Source organism: Lissotriton helveticus, chromosome 1_1, assembly GCF_964261635.1.
Source record: "Lissotriton helveticus chromosome 1_1, aLisHel1.1, whole genome shotgun sequence".
Lineage (NCBI taxonomy): Eukaryota > Metazoa > Chordata > Amphibia > Caudata > Salamandridae > Lissotriton > Lissotriton helveticus.
The window spans coordinates 325393622-325406324 of NC_136057.1; the positions used below are offsets into that span (position 1 = coordinate 325393622).

The following is a 12703-nucleotide window of genomic DNA, read 5'->3' on the forward strand; positions in this document are numbered from 1 at the left end:
TGACCGCTGTGACCTACTACTCTTTGTAATGCATAATACTTTACACTTTTCCTCCAAGTTAAGCCTGTCTGCTCTATACCATAGCTACCAGGGGGAAAGCCTTGAGCTCAGGTTAATTTTAATAAATGTTAGGGTTCACCCTGAAAAGGATTGCAGTTATTTGAGTAATCAGGATTATGGTTTGAGTTGAGTACTCAGGATTGTGATTATTAGAGGTAAGCACTCACCCCCCTCAACTAACACCCGTTTCACCCACAGAAACCCATACTCCCTGGTTCATGGATTCGCGTGCATACGTTTTGTGTCGCACTCATGATCATCTCCTCGCCCAGAGCATACACTCCTTTCACACGGCATGGCTTTTGATGGTGGGAATACATTGATAGGTAGGGTTTCTGCATTTCCTCTTCAGAAAAAGCAATGTTTCTGATTGGTACAACTTTCTACTGCAAAAATAAACACAACTGGTCATGTGTGAAAGTTTGTTTGATTCATTTCATGAGCTCTTCAGAAGGTTTTCTAGAGGGCAAGCAAATATTTGAAAGAAACCCATTTTAAGAAACCACTTTACTCTAATATCCCAAAATGCACTTTTCTGAATCAGTCGAAATTACATAGGAATGCTTAGCCCATTTCAGGAGACAACCAGGGTTAAGCAGGACTGCTCCGAATGCTTTGTCTGCCGAATTCTGGTTTTGTATGCAGAGGCTTGTGTAAAACACAAGCCTACTTCAGTCCTAAAATGTAAAGAATATTTGCCAGCTGATTAAGTTAGGACCCTTCACTCACAAGCCCTTCACTCACAATCCCTTCACCTCTGCACAGTGGAGTACTGGAGGCCCAGCTAGTCACCCTCTTTAAATACTTACCTAAACATACGCAAATACCTTTCCAGGTTGCCTACAGCTGATCTATTCAACTTTCTTCAAAATCTTTCATCTTTGGCGGGCTACAGCGCCATGTCCACATTAATAAATCCACCCATTGTAATGACTCAAATATCCACCACCTCATACTTAACTGACCTTATATCCATTCCAACATTTGCAATCAATGTTCAGATAAGGGCCCAGGTCCAAATCGGTTCTTACATGAACATTAATTTACATCTGCCTTCTGGCTTTACGGGCCTAGTCTATCTAAAAGATTACCCTGAACAAACATTTATAGCGGTTTGTGTTTGTCAAAAGTACCTTGATCACATTTCCAGTGCTCCAATAGCATTGGGCGATACAAAAGGGGATGATGGACGGAGCGTTCGAGCAAATCAAACACTCACCCCCAGTCAACTGATCTGGGTTTAATCCATCACCATTCTTTAGCTCACTCGGCCACCCCAGTTCAGAAATGGCTATATGCAAATCAGTCTGACCCTGTGCCTCATGGGAACTGTCCAGCCCGAACTGCCAAGCCATGTCTTCCCTGGACCGGAAACAAGCATCCTGGGACCGGTTTCGGATTCATAATCCTCATCAGCAAGGCTATCTTGAATCAAGTGGCCAAGTGAGCAAGGGACTCACGTCTGAGCATACCCCGCCACACTTAGAGCGAACAAAGCGATACAAAAGGGGATGATGGACGGAGCGTTTGAGCAAATCAAACACTCACCCCCAGTCAACTGATCTGGGTTTAATCCATCACCATTCTTTAGCTCACTCGGCCACCCCAGTTCAGAAATGGCTATATGCAAATCAGTCTGACCCTGTGCCTCATGAGAACAGTCCAGCCCGAACTGCCAAGCCATGTCTTCCCTGGACCGGAAACAAGCATCCTGGGACCGGTTTCGGATTCATAATCCTCATCAGCCAGGCTATCTTGAATCAAGTGGCCAAGTGAGCAAGGGACTCACGTCTGAGCATACCCGGCCACACTTAGGGCGAACAAAGCGATACAGAAGGGGATGATGGACGGAGCGTTTGAGCAAATCAAACACTCACCCCCAGTCAACTGATCTGGGTTTAATCCATCACCATTCTTTAGCTCACTCGCCCACCCCAGTTCAGAAATGGCTATATGCAAATCAGTCTGACCCTGTGCCTCATGGGAACTGTCCAGCCCGAACTGCCAAGCCATGTCTTCCCTGGACGTCCATCACCACCCCCTTTTGCATCGCTTTTGGCCGCCATAAGTGTGGCAGGGTATGCTCAGACATGAGTCCCTTGCTCACTTTGCCACTTGATTCAAGCAAGCCGGGCTGAAGACGGCTGGAATGCCAGAAACCGGTCCTCGGAAGCTTGTTTCCGGTCCAGGGAAGACATGGCTTGGCAGTTCGGGCTGGACTGTTCCCATGAGGCACAGGGTCAGACTGATTTGCATATAGCCATGTCTGAACTGGGGTGGCAGAGTGGGCTAAAGAACGGTGATGGATTAAACCCAGATCTTTTGACTGGGTGTGAGTGTTTGATTGATTCAGATGCTCAGTCCATCACCACCCCCTTTTGTACCCAATAGCATTGGGCAGCATTTAGAGAGGTTTCAGGATGGATACAAGACTGAAACCTGTTGAAACAGTCTCATGCTTAAATGAGCCGTGGGTGTATCCATTCAGGGACTGGCCAGGTCCACGTTCATGTTCCTTTTGCCTTGAGTACAGTCAAACTCCTACTGCACCAAAGAGTGGAATAACCAACAAATTCGAGCTGTGAGAAGAGTGCCACAATAAATGTGTCACAATACTGTCAGTGTGTTAAAATTTACACTAGACTCAATACTGGAACTACTGGGAGAAATTCAAAAGGTGCAATAAAAATTCACAGAACAACCACCCACTATGTGACCCACAACATGAAGAACAAAGAGGACCCAAGGAATCATAAGATTTATTTAAAATAGGTTAAAAAAGCATTTATAAATAATTACATCCTTAATTTAAAAAGATGTTAGTAAGCCGAGAGGTAATGCATGAGGATTTTGTCTATTTGGGGTGAGAGTCATACATACCAGTATTTCCACTTAGATCAGCATGACCAGATCTCTAGGTTGGAGTTTGCACATTCAAGAAGAATTAGAGATTATGGGACTGTGCCTCACACACCCGACAGGGTAACTTATAAAGTTGGTTGTCCATTGTCCAGCCCAACTGTCTCAGCTCAAAGTCTTAGATCTTGGTAGAATCCTACTTCAGGAACTTAAAATGCAAATAAAAATCTTGACGTTTAAAATTCTCAAATCGTTAAATACTTTGCGTATGTTCCTGGACATAGCTTAAAGTTCAGGGTCCCAGCAGGAACGTTCAGGTGATCAACTGCGGTTCTACAGGAGACGGGATGTTGTTCATCTTCTCAGGACCCTCCACAGGTGAAACTCAGTGAGCGAGAATTCTTACCACCCACCATACGTCTTGCAGTCCTCTGCCTGTATACAACATCGGTCTGAGGGGGATGGAAGTAGTCCATAGAATTCTGCTTTCCAAACTGCTGCGCACGACGCGCAGCTTGTAGCTCCCTATAAAATAATAAAGACAAGGAATTAGGAGACCCTTGGAAACTGGCATAAATCTGACTGTGTAGAAGAAGAAACATGCATGTTTTTGTAGCACTTAGTATAGTTCAGTCAATGGTGCCTTGAAAGGAGCAACCGTGACAGCCTATACTCTGTCCCTTTACTTTTCCACCACAACTTATCAATATTCAATGTAAATGGGATTTCAGCATAAGACACTAGGCATATTATTCATCCTCCAACTGGAAACCCCTTGTGAGCTAATGTTCTTCAGAGACTGCAATAAACGGCCCTTTAAATTAGATGCAGTCTCATGGGCCTTAATGATGCACCTACATGGGTTGGTTTGGTGATGTCTGGCATCTCATCTTAAAGCCTCACCTTAGTGGTCCACTGGAAATATAACCCACATACATGAGAATTCTAGACCTTGCCCTCTTTCACCCCATACATCCGAACAAGCACTGGTACAACAGGCACTGTATGCAGCCTACTGTATGGTTCATCAGGATGCTGAGTAATCCACTCATCAAATTGTTAATTTAGACTTTACACAGCTATGATAGTGAGGAGTATTTTCTTTACTGAAAATGTATCAAGCTTTTCTAGAATTTTTCCACAATTCATGGTGCTAGATTGTTATGAGTAGTTATATGGTATTTTATTGTAGGACATGGCACATATTTTCTGCTCTGTCCATAATCAGGTAAACATGTATAGATTAAAGTCTGCCTTGTATGGACAAACTATTCCAATAAGGTATTTAAATACATTGAAAGAAAGCGCTAGGTGGCCTTTGTGAAGCAAATCAAAGGCGGGTTAAAAAAGCAATAGCTAAACTTCGAATTAACAAATGGAAATTTAGTTGTTCGGTCGTAAAATAAAAACAGACTTAAAAGGAGGCAAAGAAAGGAGATGTAGTTTCAACATACAACAGCAACTCCAATTGGGAGTCGCTTACAGCTATTAATCAGAGGAATGCATTCAGTCTAAATTAGAAAGCTATGCGTTGAGACCGATATGTAAAGTCAAAGTGAGTTAACCAAGATATGAGCCTTCTTGGTTTGTAGGGCAAACATTTACCCACCGAAAGTAGCTTAAGTAGTGTATTTGGTTTCCTGTAAAAAAAACTGTTAAACAATGCTTGGCGTTTGCCACATAGGCTCAAGTCTTCAGATTAACAGTTTGACTTTTAGGGTCCTTTGTTCATAGATCACCAACATGTTCAAGCCCTATGCTTTACCAGAGGTGCAGATTTAAAGTACTAGTGTTGTATGCTTTTAGACCAAAACAGTGACTCAAACTGAAGCTTGCGACATAAGTGAAACCTTCATTGATCTCATTAGAATCCAAACAGATAATCATCTACTGAAAGAGCTCAAATTACAGGACGCAACTCCAAAAAAAAAGCGTGAAATAAAATATTTGTGTAGACATTCACAGATTGACTATATGTGACCTTATCTGTGAGCTTCAATCTATCACTTTCTAAATTCTTCGACTTTAAAACCCAATCCACAATTGTAGGGCTTGAGGACTACAGGCGCTCCAAATTAATACCACTCCACAGCTACGTCTTTTGTGCGAAGATCAACACCTTTAATAATTAGAACAATTGTTAATAAGGGAGATCTAGCTACACTCATATTCAACACCAAATCTAGTTCAAAGATCACTACCCAAAATCTATTCACTTCTACACCTCCTTAACTGGTCCTGCACACTTCCTGCAGTCTGTTGGCATCATACCAGGGAAGATTCAGTGCCAAGGAAGTGTCCAATAATGTCTGCTGATTTTTTGCTTGATAAAATGTACACTGCAAGCAAGCATAAGTACAACAGTGTTCTTACAATAGCATCACACGATAAATGCTCAATATGGATATTATGGTTTTGACTCCATTTAGTTATACACTCATCTACTTGATCCTGATCTTTATCAAGACTATCTGAATATATTTGATACGGGTTGCTTTAGATCAATGCAAAGAGACTAGGAAAGTACTGACATCCGTAACTACACAATCATTTCACAGCAGTTTGTCTCTCGCTTGATTCCTAGTAAAGAATGTATACTTAATTTTAAATACTCTAAAGTAACCAAATGCGCTTGACCAAATTTGTTCAAGATTGAAAATCCCTTTTTAAGTTTTGATTTCCTCAATCAATGGTATTCTAGAATTTAGCAGTTTCGGATCAGTGAAGTGAATTTTTTTCATATTGCAAGCTCTCCCAGGGCTAAACTGTGCGAGATAGAGTAGTCCCTGTAATCTACTGTAGTGTGTGGACAATAACTTAATGGTATTGGTTAAATGGATTGATTTGCGCTGCACCAGCTAGTGGTTCCCAACTGTGGAACCCTAGGAGTCCGTGACACATTCCCAAGGGGCCCGCAGGCAGCAATTTTAAAGTTCCTTGTGTAATCAGCAGTATTCAAGGCAACACTAAAAGTGTCAAGACAACTCTGGTGATTAATGTGCCTGCTGGAGAGTTTGGTCTGGTGGTAGCTTTGACTCCAAGGAAGCGCAGAGGTTTAATATGCCTATTGCAAAGAACGTGTAGCATGCATTTAAAAAAAACTGTGCATAGCTCAGTGGGTTACTGCTTTTGTCACAGAGCTTGTGTTACTGTGCAGTTCATAAGTTACAATCGTAAACTAGCACAGTGAGCTATGAACTGCCAAAGAGCTGCATTCAAAGTGCATGATACAAGTTAGTAATGTTCGCTCATCCTTTCGTTATCCTGACTCTGCTAATAAAGGTGTAATTGGGTAGAAATACATTCTTATTAACATCAATGCTAACCACTGTGATATGTTGTGAATCGGAGTCTGTGCTTCTGCAGACCAAGCACTCTTAAAAAAAAATGCCTACTAGTATAGATGACATGTGAATCTTACACCTTTAAGTACCCTTTGCCTATGTAACATTTTCTATACACTGATTTACACAGGTTTGATAAATTTTCTCTGCTCTACACTGGTATGAGAGCTGCTATAGAACAAATGCAATATATGTGAAAGAGGGGCTATGGAGAGATAAGAGGCACTATTGGAGGGTGATAGTGAGATCAGGATACCACAAAGATTGTTGTATCCTGGTACACAACAAGGTCATAATTTACTATGCTTTAAAAGCTAACACAATTCAATATATAATGATAAATGTATGTGGAATGCACCATTTTCCCAAATTTTCTTGGGGGAGAGAGCACCCAAAGCTCCCTTTGTAGTGGTCAGGCTCACTCGCTGCACCTGGTGCGCACCTTACAGGGACTTGTCTGCCAACATTTGCCAGGGCTGCTTTGGGTTTCCTGTAGGGCCATGGCAGGAGCAGGAGCCTCATACCGCGAAATAAAATCTTTAGATTTTTGCAAATTATTTCAATATAAAATAATAAAATGTATAAGAATATTTGTTTGGTGTGCACTGGTTTGTGTATTTTTCATGCATTAATGTTTTAATGTTTGAAATTTAAATAGTACAAATTGCTTGGAGGTCCCAGTCTTCCTGTAGCGACTTACTGAGGGTCCTCAGGAGTCGAAAGTTTGGGAACCACTGCTGCTAGATTATTGGGTCACAGGTGGAAGCTGGCAAGATGTCTACATGGTAAATGCACTAAAATGTTTAAGACTTGGAAACCCACATAATGTTTTTTCTAAAATGTTAGCCAAGCCGTACTTTAGATCTGCACCTTCCTAAATAATTTTGTGGAGAATTATCAGTGGCTTTAACATGTCTACCAACTAGATGAAGCAGACAAACTATAATAAATGTAGGCCTAGCAACCATCTTGAACACATTTACTTTGACCCACAGCGTCAGATTTAATTGTTTGTTGTAATATTACAAGCAATGTTGCACCATGCATGAAGTGACCTTACAGACCAAGTTCCCCAAATATTTCGAAATGGATGTTCACTTCATATTCCATTTCCTAAAAGAATATTTTCAGAAATAGCCAGTTTTTGCCTAACATTTATCCTCAGTTTATTGTAGCCTGAAAAATAACTAAACCTGTTGATTGGCAGAAATAGAGGATCCACAGTTTACAGAGGGTCCGAAGTAAACATCAGCACAGAAATGCTTTGATCTTTTATCTGAAGACATTCTGGCACGTGCTTGAATTCTGTCAGATGGCAAAGGCTAAAGCTGTGTTGTTTACTGTGCCAAAAAGGTACAGCAAAAATAAACTTTACTTTGTTCCAGAACCAAGCCTAAATTCATGCGATTCATTTCCCTATTAACCCCTTGACCGCGGCGAAAATGTTGCCGCGGTGTAGGTAATTTATGGCGTGGTTCGGACGCCGGCCGTCCTCCGCACACGCCCACCGTGACGCCAGACGGCCGTCCGACGAACGCAAGGGGTTAACCGCCATCACTGTTTACATAAGCGGAGGTTTTTTTTGTTTAAAAACTCAAATTGCTTCTAACGTCATCTGAGCCAAAACCACTTCTGTTGAAGCCTTGGCATTTGGTCAATGAGTTGGATGCTTCGGCCATAGCTACATAAAAGCTTGCTGTGATCTTCAAATCCAGGCTAAAACAAAGCACTAGTCTGTAAAATTCACTTTATATGGCGACACTGCTAATCTTTGAGAAACCGTACCAAAACATTACAAAGTTTAACAAATATGATTGCAAGTCTACATATTAGTAGACCACGAAAACACAAAATTCCACAGTAAAACAATCTTGCCTCAGACATTTTCATTTTTTTAAGGGCCAATTAGGTTTCGCTTTCAGTAAGAAAAAAAAGTGCATCAATCTACTCCCCTAGTGGATAGGACGAAATAAAAAGGGCAACTCTATAAACAGAAAAAACGTAATAAAGCGCGCCTTAAGCTATGCAAACATGAACACTATTAATTGCTACTAAACCTTTGCAGTTATGATTGGCTTCATAGAGAACTAATGTTTTTTTCTCAAAATTCTTTGAGCAGTTTTTAGGTCTCACACCTAGCGTTGCAGTGTGCAGCACGAGACATTTAGTAACTGAAAAACGGGGTTTCAACACTGACCTAGGAATCGCACACGCTCATGTGTGCTTTTCCTTTTGTGCTATGCGATTGGCCTTTGCCTGCATCTTTTTATAAAAGACTGCACGCAATTGGCCAAAAGCAGGCGCATTGCTCTGCCCATGGCCTATTGGTGTTGATTACGTGCCTGGTGCACGTAATAGACACCAATAGGCCATGTGGTTTCAATTATCGTGCCCAAACACTGGCGCGATAATTGAAACCACGGCTCGCTGTGGCACGCGCGAGCACCTCTCGCGGGCTTCTGTTTTTTTGGATCCATTTTACAGCAAAGCAACTAAATGAAAGGCGGCAAGAGGTGGGCTGTTTGTTATTAAAAACAAACAAAAACCAACGAGTTTTACCAAGGATTTAAGAAAAATAAAAAGAAGGTATCCGAGATTGTCTGTATTTTGCTGCCTAACTGATTTGTCGTTATTATATTCCGCATTGCACCTTGTTGTATGTAAATTGAAGGCACGATGACAATGCGTCAAAAAGAAAAATATCCCATAAATAAAAGCAATGTGTGATTTATGAATTGAGCACTGCTGGAGGTACATGCACTTAATGTGCATGGCTGCGCATGTATTGTGTGCCAGTTTGCCCGCGTGCACTGCACGCTTTTCCTTGCGAGGCTAGAGCTGGTACCTGGGGTCAGGTTGGTATGCGGCGTCTGACGTGCCCGGGGTCAGCTGCAGGCACGCGGGCCAGGGCTCCCCACCTGCTGCGGCTGTCAGTACCCTGTCATCTCCTGGTATGGGCCCCCGCTGACCCTTGAGTGTGGGCTCTTACAGCACATGTTGTACCATGCAGTGAAATGCCAGGCCTGTGAGGGCCCCAGGCAACGGAGGGAGGAGGGTGACCTACCACTTCCAGACTCACTGGAAGAATCCATGCTGAGGGGAGGGGGTCACAAGATTGAGCTCACAGCACCTCTTTGGAATGGCTGTTATCTGTGCCTCTGGCATTGTTAATTCACTAGATACTTGCAGTGTTTAAAAAATGCACCACATGGTTTATGCATTCGTATAGCGCTTAGTACAGTTTGCATGGCCCCTCTTGGCACTTTAAACATCTGGGTGTCTACCGCTGTTGTGGTGATATACCAATTTTCCAGAGTCAAAGTGGTCCGTTGACATTGCATTTTCATTGATGGTTGGAGAATAGTCGCAGTAGACAGGCGTCCGGAGAGGTTGGACTAGTGCAGTATAGTCTGTGGCGTTGTATCGATTGGTTGTGGCTGGCTGGATTCGGTTATGCACCTCTGGAGACCTGTGTGTGCGCATGTGTGATCTGAGGACAATGCTCCTTGTATTAGGTATGTGTAGAGCACATGGTTCACTTGCAATCTCTTTGCCTCTATTACTGTTGCAAGTCGAGATTTAGAAACGGGATAATTGGATGGCTAGCGGTTAACCAGACTGGCATTAAGAGACTTTCAAAATGGGATCAAAGACGCTTGACTTTGCCGATTTACATTTTTGGAGGGGTAGTAGCAAACGTTCTGCCTCACTAAGTGGTGGTGTTTGATTTTCGTTTTATGTTCTGACTGAAGGGATCTGGTTGGCTCAATCTGAGTGAATTCTCAAACCAAAACGTCTGGTATTTTCAGATACATCGCTTTATGGACAACTGTCATGTCCTTGACAATAAGGCTGTTGAGAATGGAAAACCAGGGAAGGGTCCTGAAGGTGGGAGTGATAAAGTTAATCTTCTCAGTGCCACTTATAAGACATGCCCCAGCATCCTGCATTAGTTGTTTTTACACAATGAGTTTTAGTGGAGCTCACAGAAGAACGGCTTTGCCATCGCCTCATCTGGATCAGTGCACCCCATCATAATTCTGAGGTGTTTCTCTACGAAGGGAAAACAAACTTTTCAGTTGTTGGTGATTTTTTTTTAACCCCGCTGGTCTGTCCTAGATGGGAGTCAATGAATATTTCCAGGTTACAGACACTATTAGAAGAGGAAGGCTGAGGTCCCCCACAGACTGCTCGAGAGACCCTCAGCTGGCATCCACCACTGAATGTTTCACTCTGCTGGGTACATGATTATCAGAAAAATTCAGATGGTCTTGAAGAGTGCTGCATGTATGTTCTCCCAGTCGATTGTTGAAATGAACCTAGCCTGCATTTTCCCTCTTCGTGTGTGATGTGTTATGTCCATGTTGTTCTTGGATACCCAGAGACACTAGAAAGCTTTACGCAGGGCAGCTGTGGAGACGGCGGACCTATGTGGGAGCATTGACCTGTAAAGCTGGAATAGAGTCTTGGTGTCACCAGCCAAGCTTTGAGCACAACTTGGGCAAGCATTGATATAACTTGCACTAATAACTGTACAGCTCTAATTGGGTATCAGCTGACCTCTGATCTTCTAGTCTTGGCCGCTGCATAGGTTAAATTATTGTTGACCTAGTTCAATCAAGCGCCGTAACACACTAGCCTTTGGTGTGGTACATCAAGTCTTCGGGGCAGATTGAGTTTGTCTCCGTATAACTCTGCTGCGTACCCTGGCTTGGCCTCCATACAGAGCAGTACTACTCATACAGGCCTTTCATGGTTCTGCATTAGCATCTTGGTGCAGCTCTGGTGGGTTTTGGTACACTTGAGACAGGTGCTGGCACAGAGAGATCCCTTTAGGAACAACTATGCATTTTTACGTCTGGCATGCCCTGCTCTGCAAGGCATGCTGTATTAAGTAGGGACTTGAAGCTCCGCCCACTCTCCGGCCAGTTTTTTTTATTGGCTTTTCCATTGTAAACTGTGGCTGTTGCTTGGTAGGCTTTAATTACAGCCTCCGAGCACTATTTTTTCAAAGACCTTTGTCCTGCCTGGTCTTAAAAAAATAAATAAAAGGCATTGTATTTACAATGCCAATAGGTCAAACTCTCGTAAATGCAAGACCTATTGCATTGCAAATGCTTGTTCTTTTTTTAATAAACTACGAACAGTTTAGTACATTACACCTCCCTGTTAGCCAGCCATGTTAAAGTCATTAAAAAATGTCAGTTGCATTTCGGTCTGGGAAGTAATCAAGTATATAAACATTTAAGTGTTCAAATCTCAAGGAAAAGCTGAGAAAGCCAACTCGACCCAGAGGTACTAATGTTTTGCAGATAGTCTTCCAGCGTGGTCACACAGTTTCCAAAACCGTTTACTTTCATATAAAAGTTCCCTTTCTACATCTATAAACAACTTAAAGTGTGTGTCTGCTCTTTTTTCCAACGGCAAGTTTTGTTTCTACTTGAAATCACACCTTTCATTTCCTCATCTTGAGGAAGCAGTTTGTACAGCTAAACGGAATGGCAGTTACTGGTTGAGGAACTGAGGGAAGCAACAACAAGTTAAGATAGTAGTGACCCTTACAAGGCAGGGCGTAGAAATCCAAAAACTGGAAATCCAAAGATCCACTTCCCTGACAAGGCAGGGCGTTCGCATTCAATGCCCCGAACCAAGGCAAATCTGCCAATGCCCACAGCTTACAGAATGTCAAACATACCAGGCACACACATTACCTAATCCAGCCTGTGTCCATTTTTAGGTCGAGCATTCTAGATCTCTTCAATATACTTTAGTATATACTTGTGTATGTACTTTATGGGATCTGGAGATCAGCCCTAGGACTGGTCTGCTTCCGCTTAGTGACTTTCTGTTCATTTGCCTCTATTTAACTGTCTTGATAAACGGCCAGTAGAGGTCAGTAAAATATCAGAATTGCTTTCTGCTTAGGGACATTTTTTTATTTTTTCTGGCAACTGCCTCTAACTTTGATAGAAAACGACCAACAGAGGTCAGTAAAATACCAGAATCACTTTTGCATTATCTAGATTCCAGTCCATAGAAATAATCTTCACGAGCACCCGTAGACAATGATCTTTTTTCAAATCTTTAATTTTCAGTGAAAGGAACACCGGCTAATGTGCTGCATAGCTAAATACATAGAAGGTCCCAAAGGCGAGACCGATTGAATTGCAAATGCTTGTTTTTTTACCGCTCCCCGTTTGCTTTTTTAAAGTCAGTTGCCTTAATACGTCTGGGTCCAGAAGCATCAACCCACACACAATGCTTCTTAAACCACACTGCACCACCATTTGAAACGTCGGCATCCATTAGTGATTGTGTGGCTAATTGTGTTCTAATTCGAATCTCGCCTGCTCCCCTCATCCAGTCTATTACTTAACCTGGAAATTAAAAAATACTTCTCCAGAATTCTTACTATGATTTACATTTTGCCAAATTTAGTT

At 42.4% G+C, this 12703-nt stretch overlaps 1 protein-coding gene across 3 annotated transcripts in view; it reads right to left on the reverse strand.

The window, feature by feature from the left end:
* Nucleotides 1–2802: 2802 nt before the first annotated feature.
* WEE2 (WEE2 oocyte meiosis inhibiting kinase) overlaps nt 2803–12703 on the reverse strand; it is a 124089-nt gene continuing 114188 nt past the window's right edge. For all 3 annotated transcript variants that reach the window (XM_078653653.1, XM_078653662.1, XM_078653670.1), the window contains exon 12: nt 2803–3444. In XM_078653653.1, the coding sequence (XP_078509779.1) occupies nt 3282–3444 (163 nt within the window). In that variant the 3' untranslated portion in view covers nt 2803–3281. The remainder of the gene's footprint in view (nt 3445–12703) is intronic.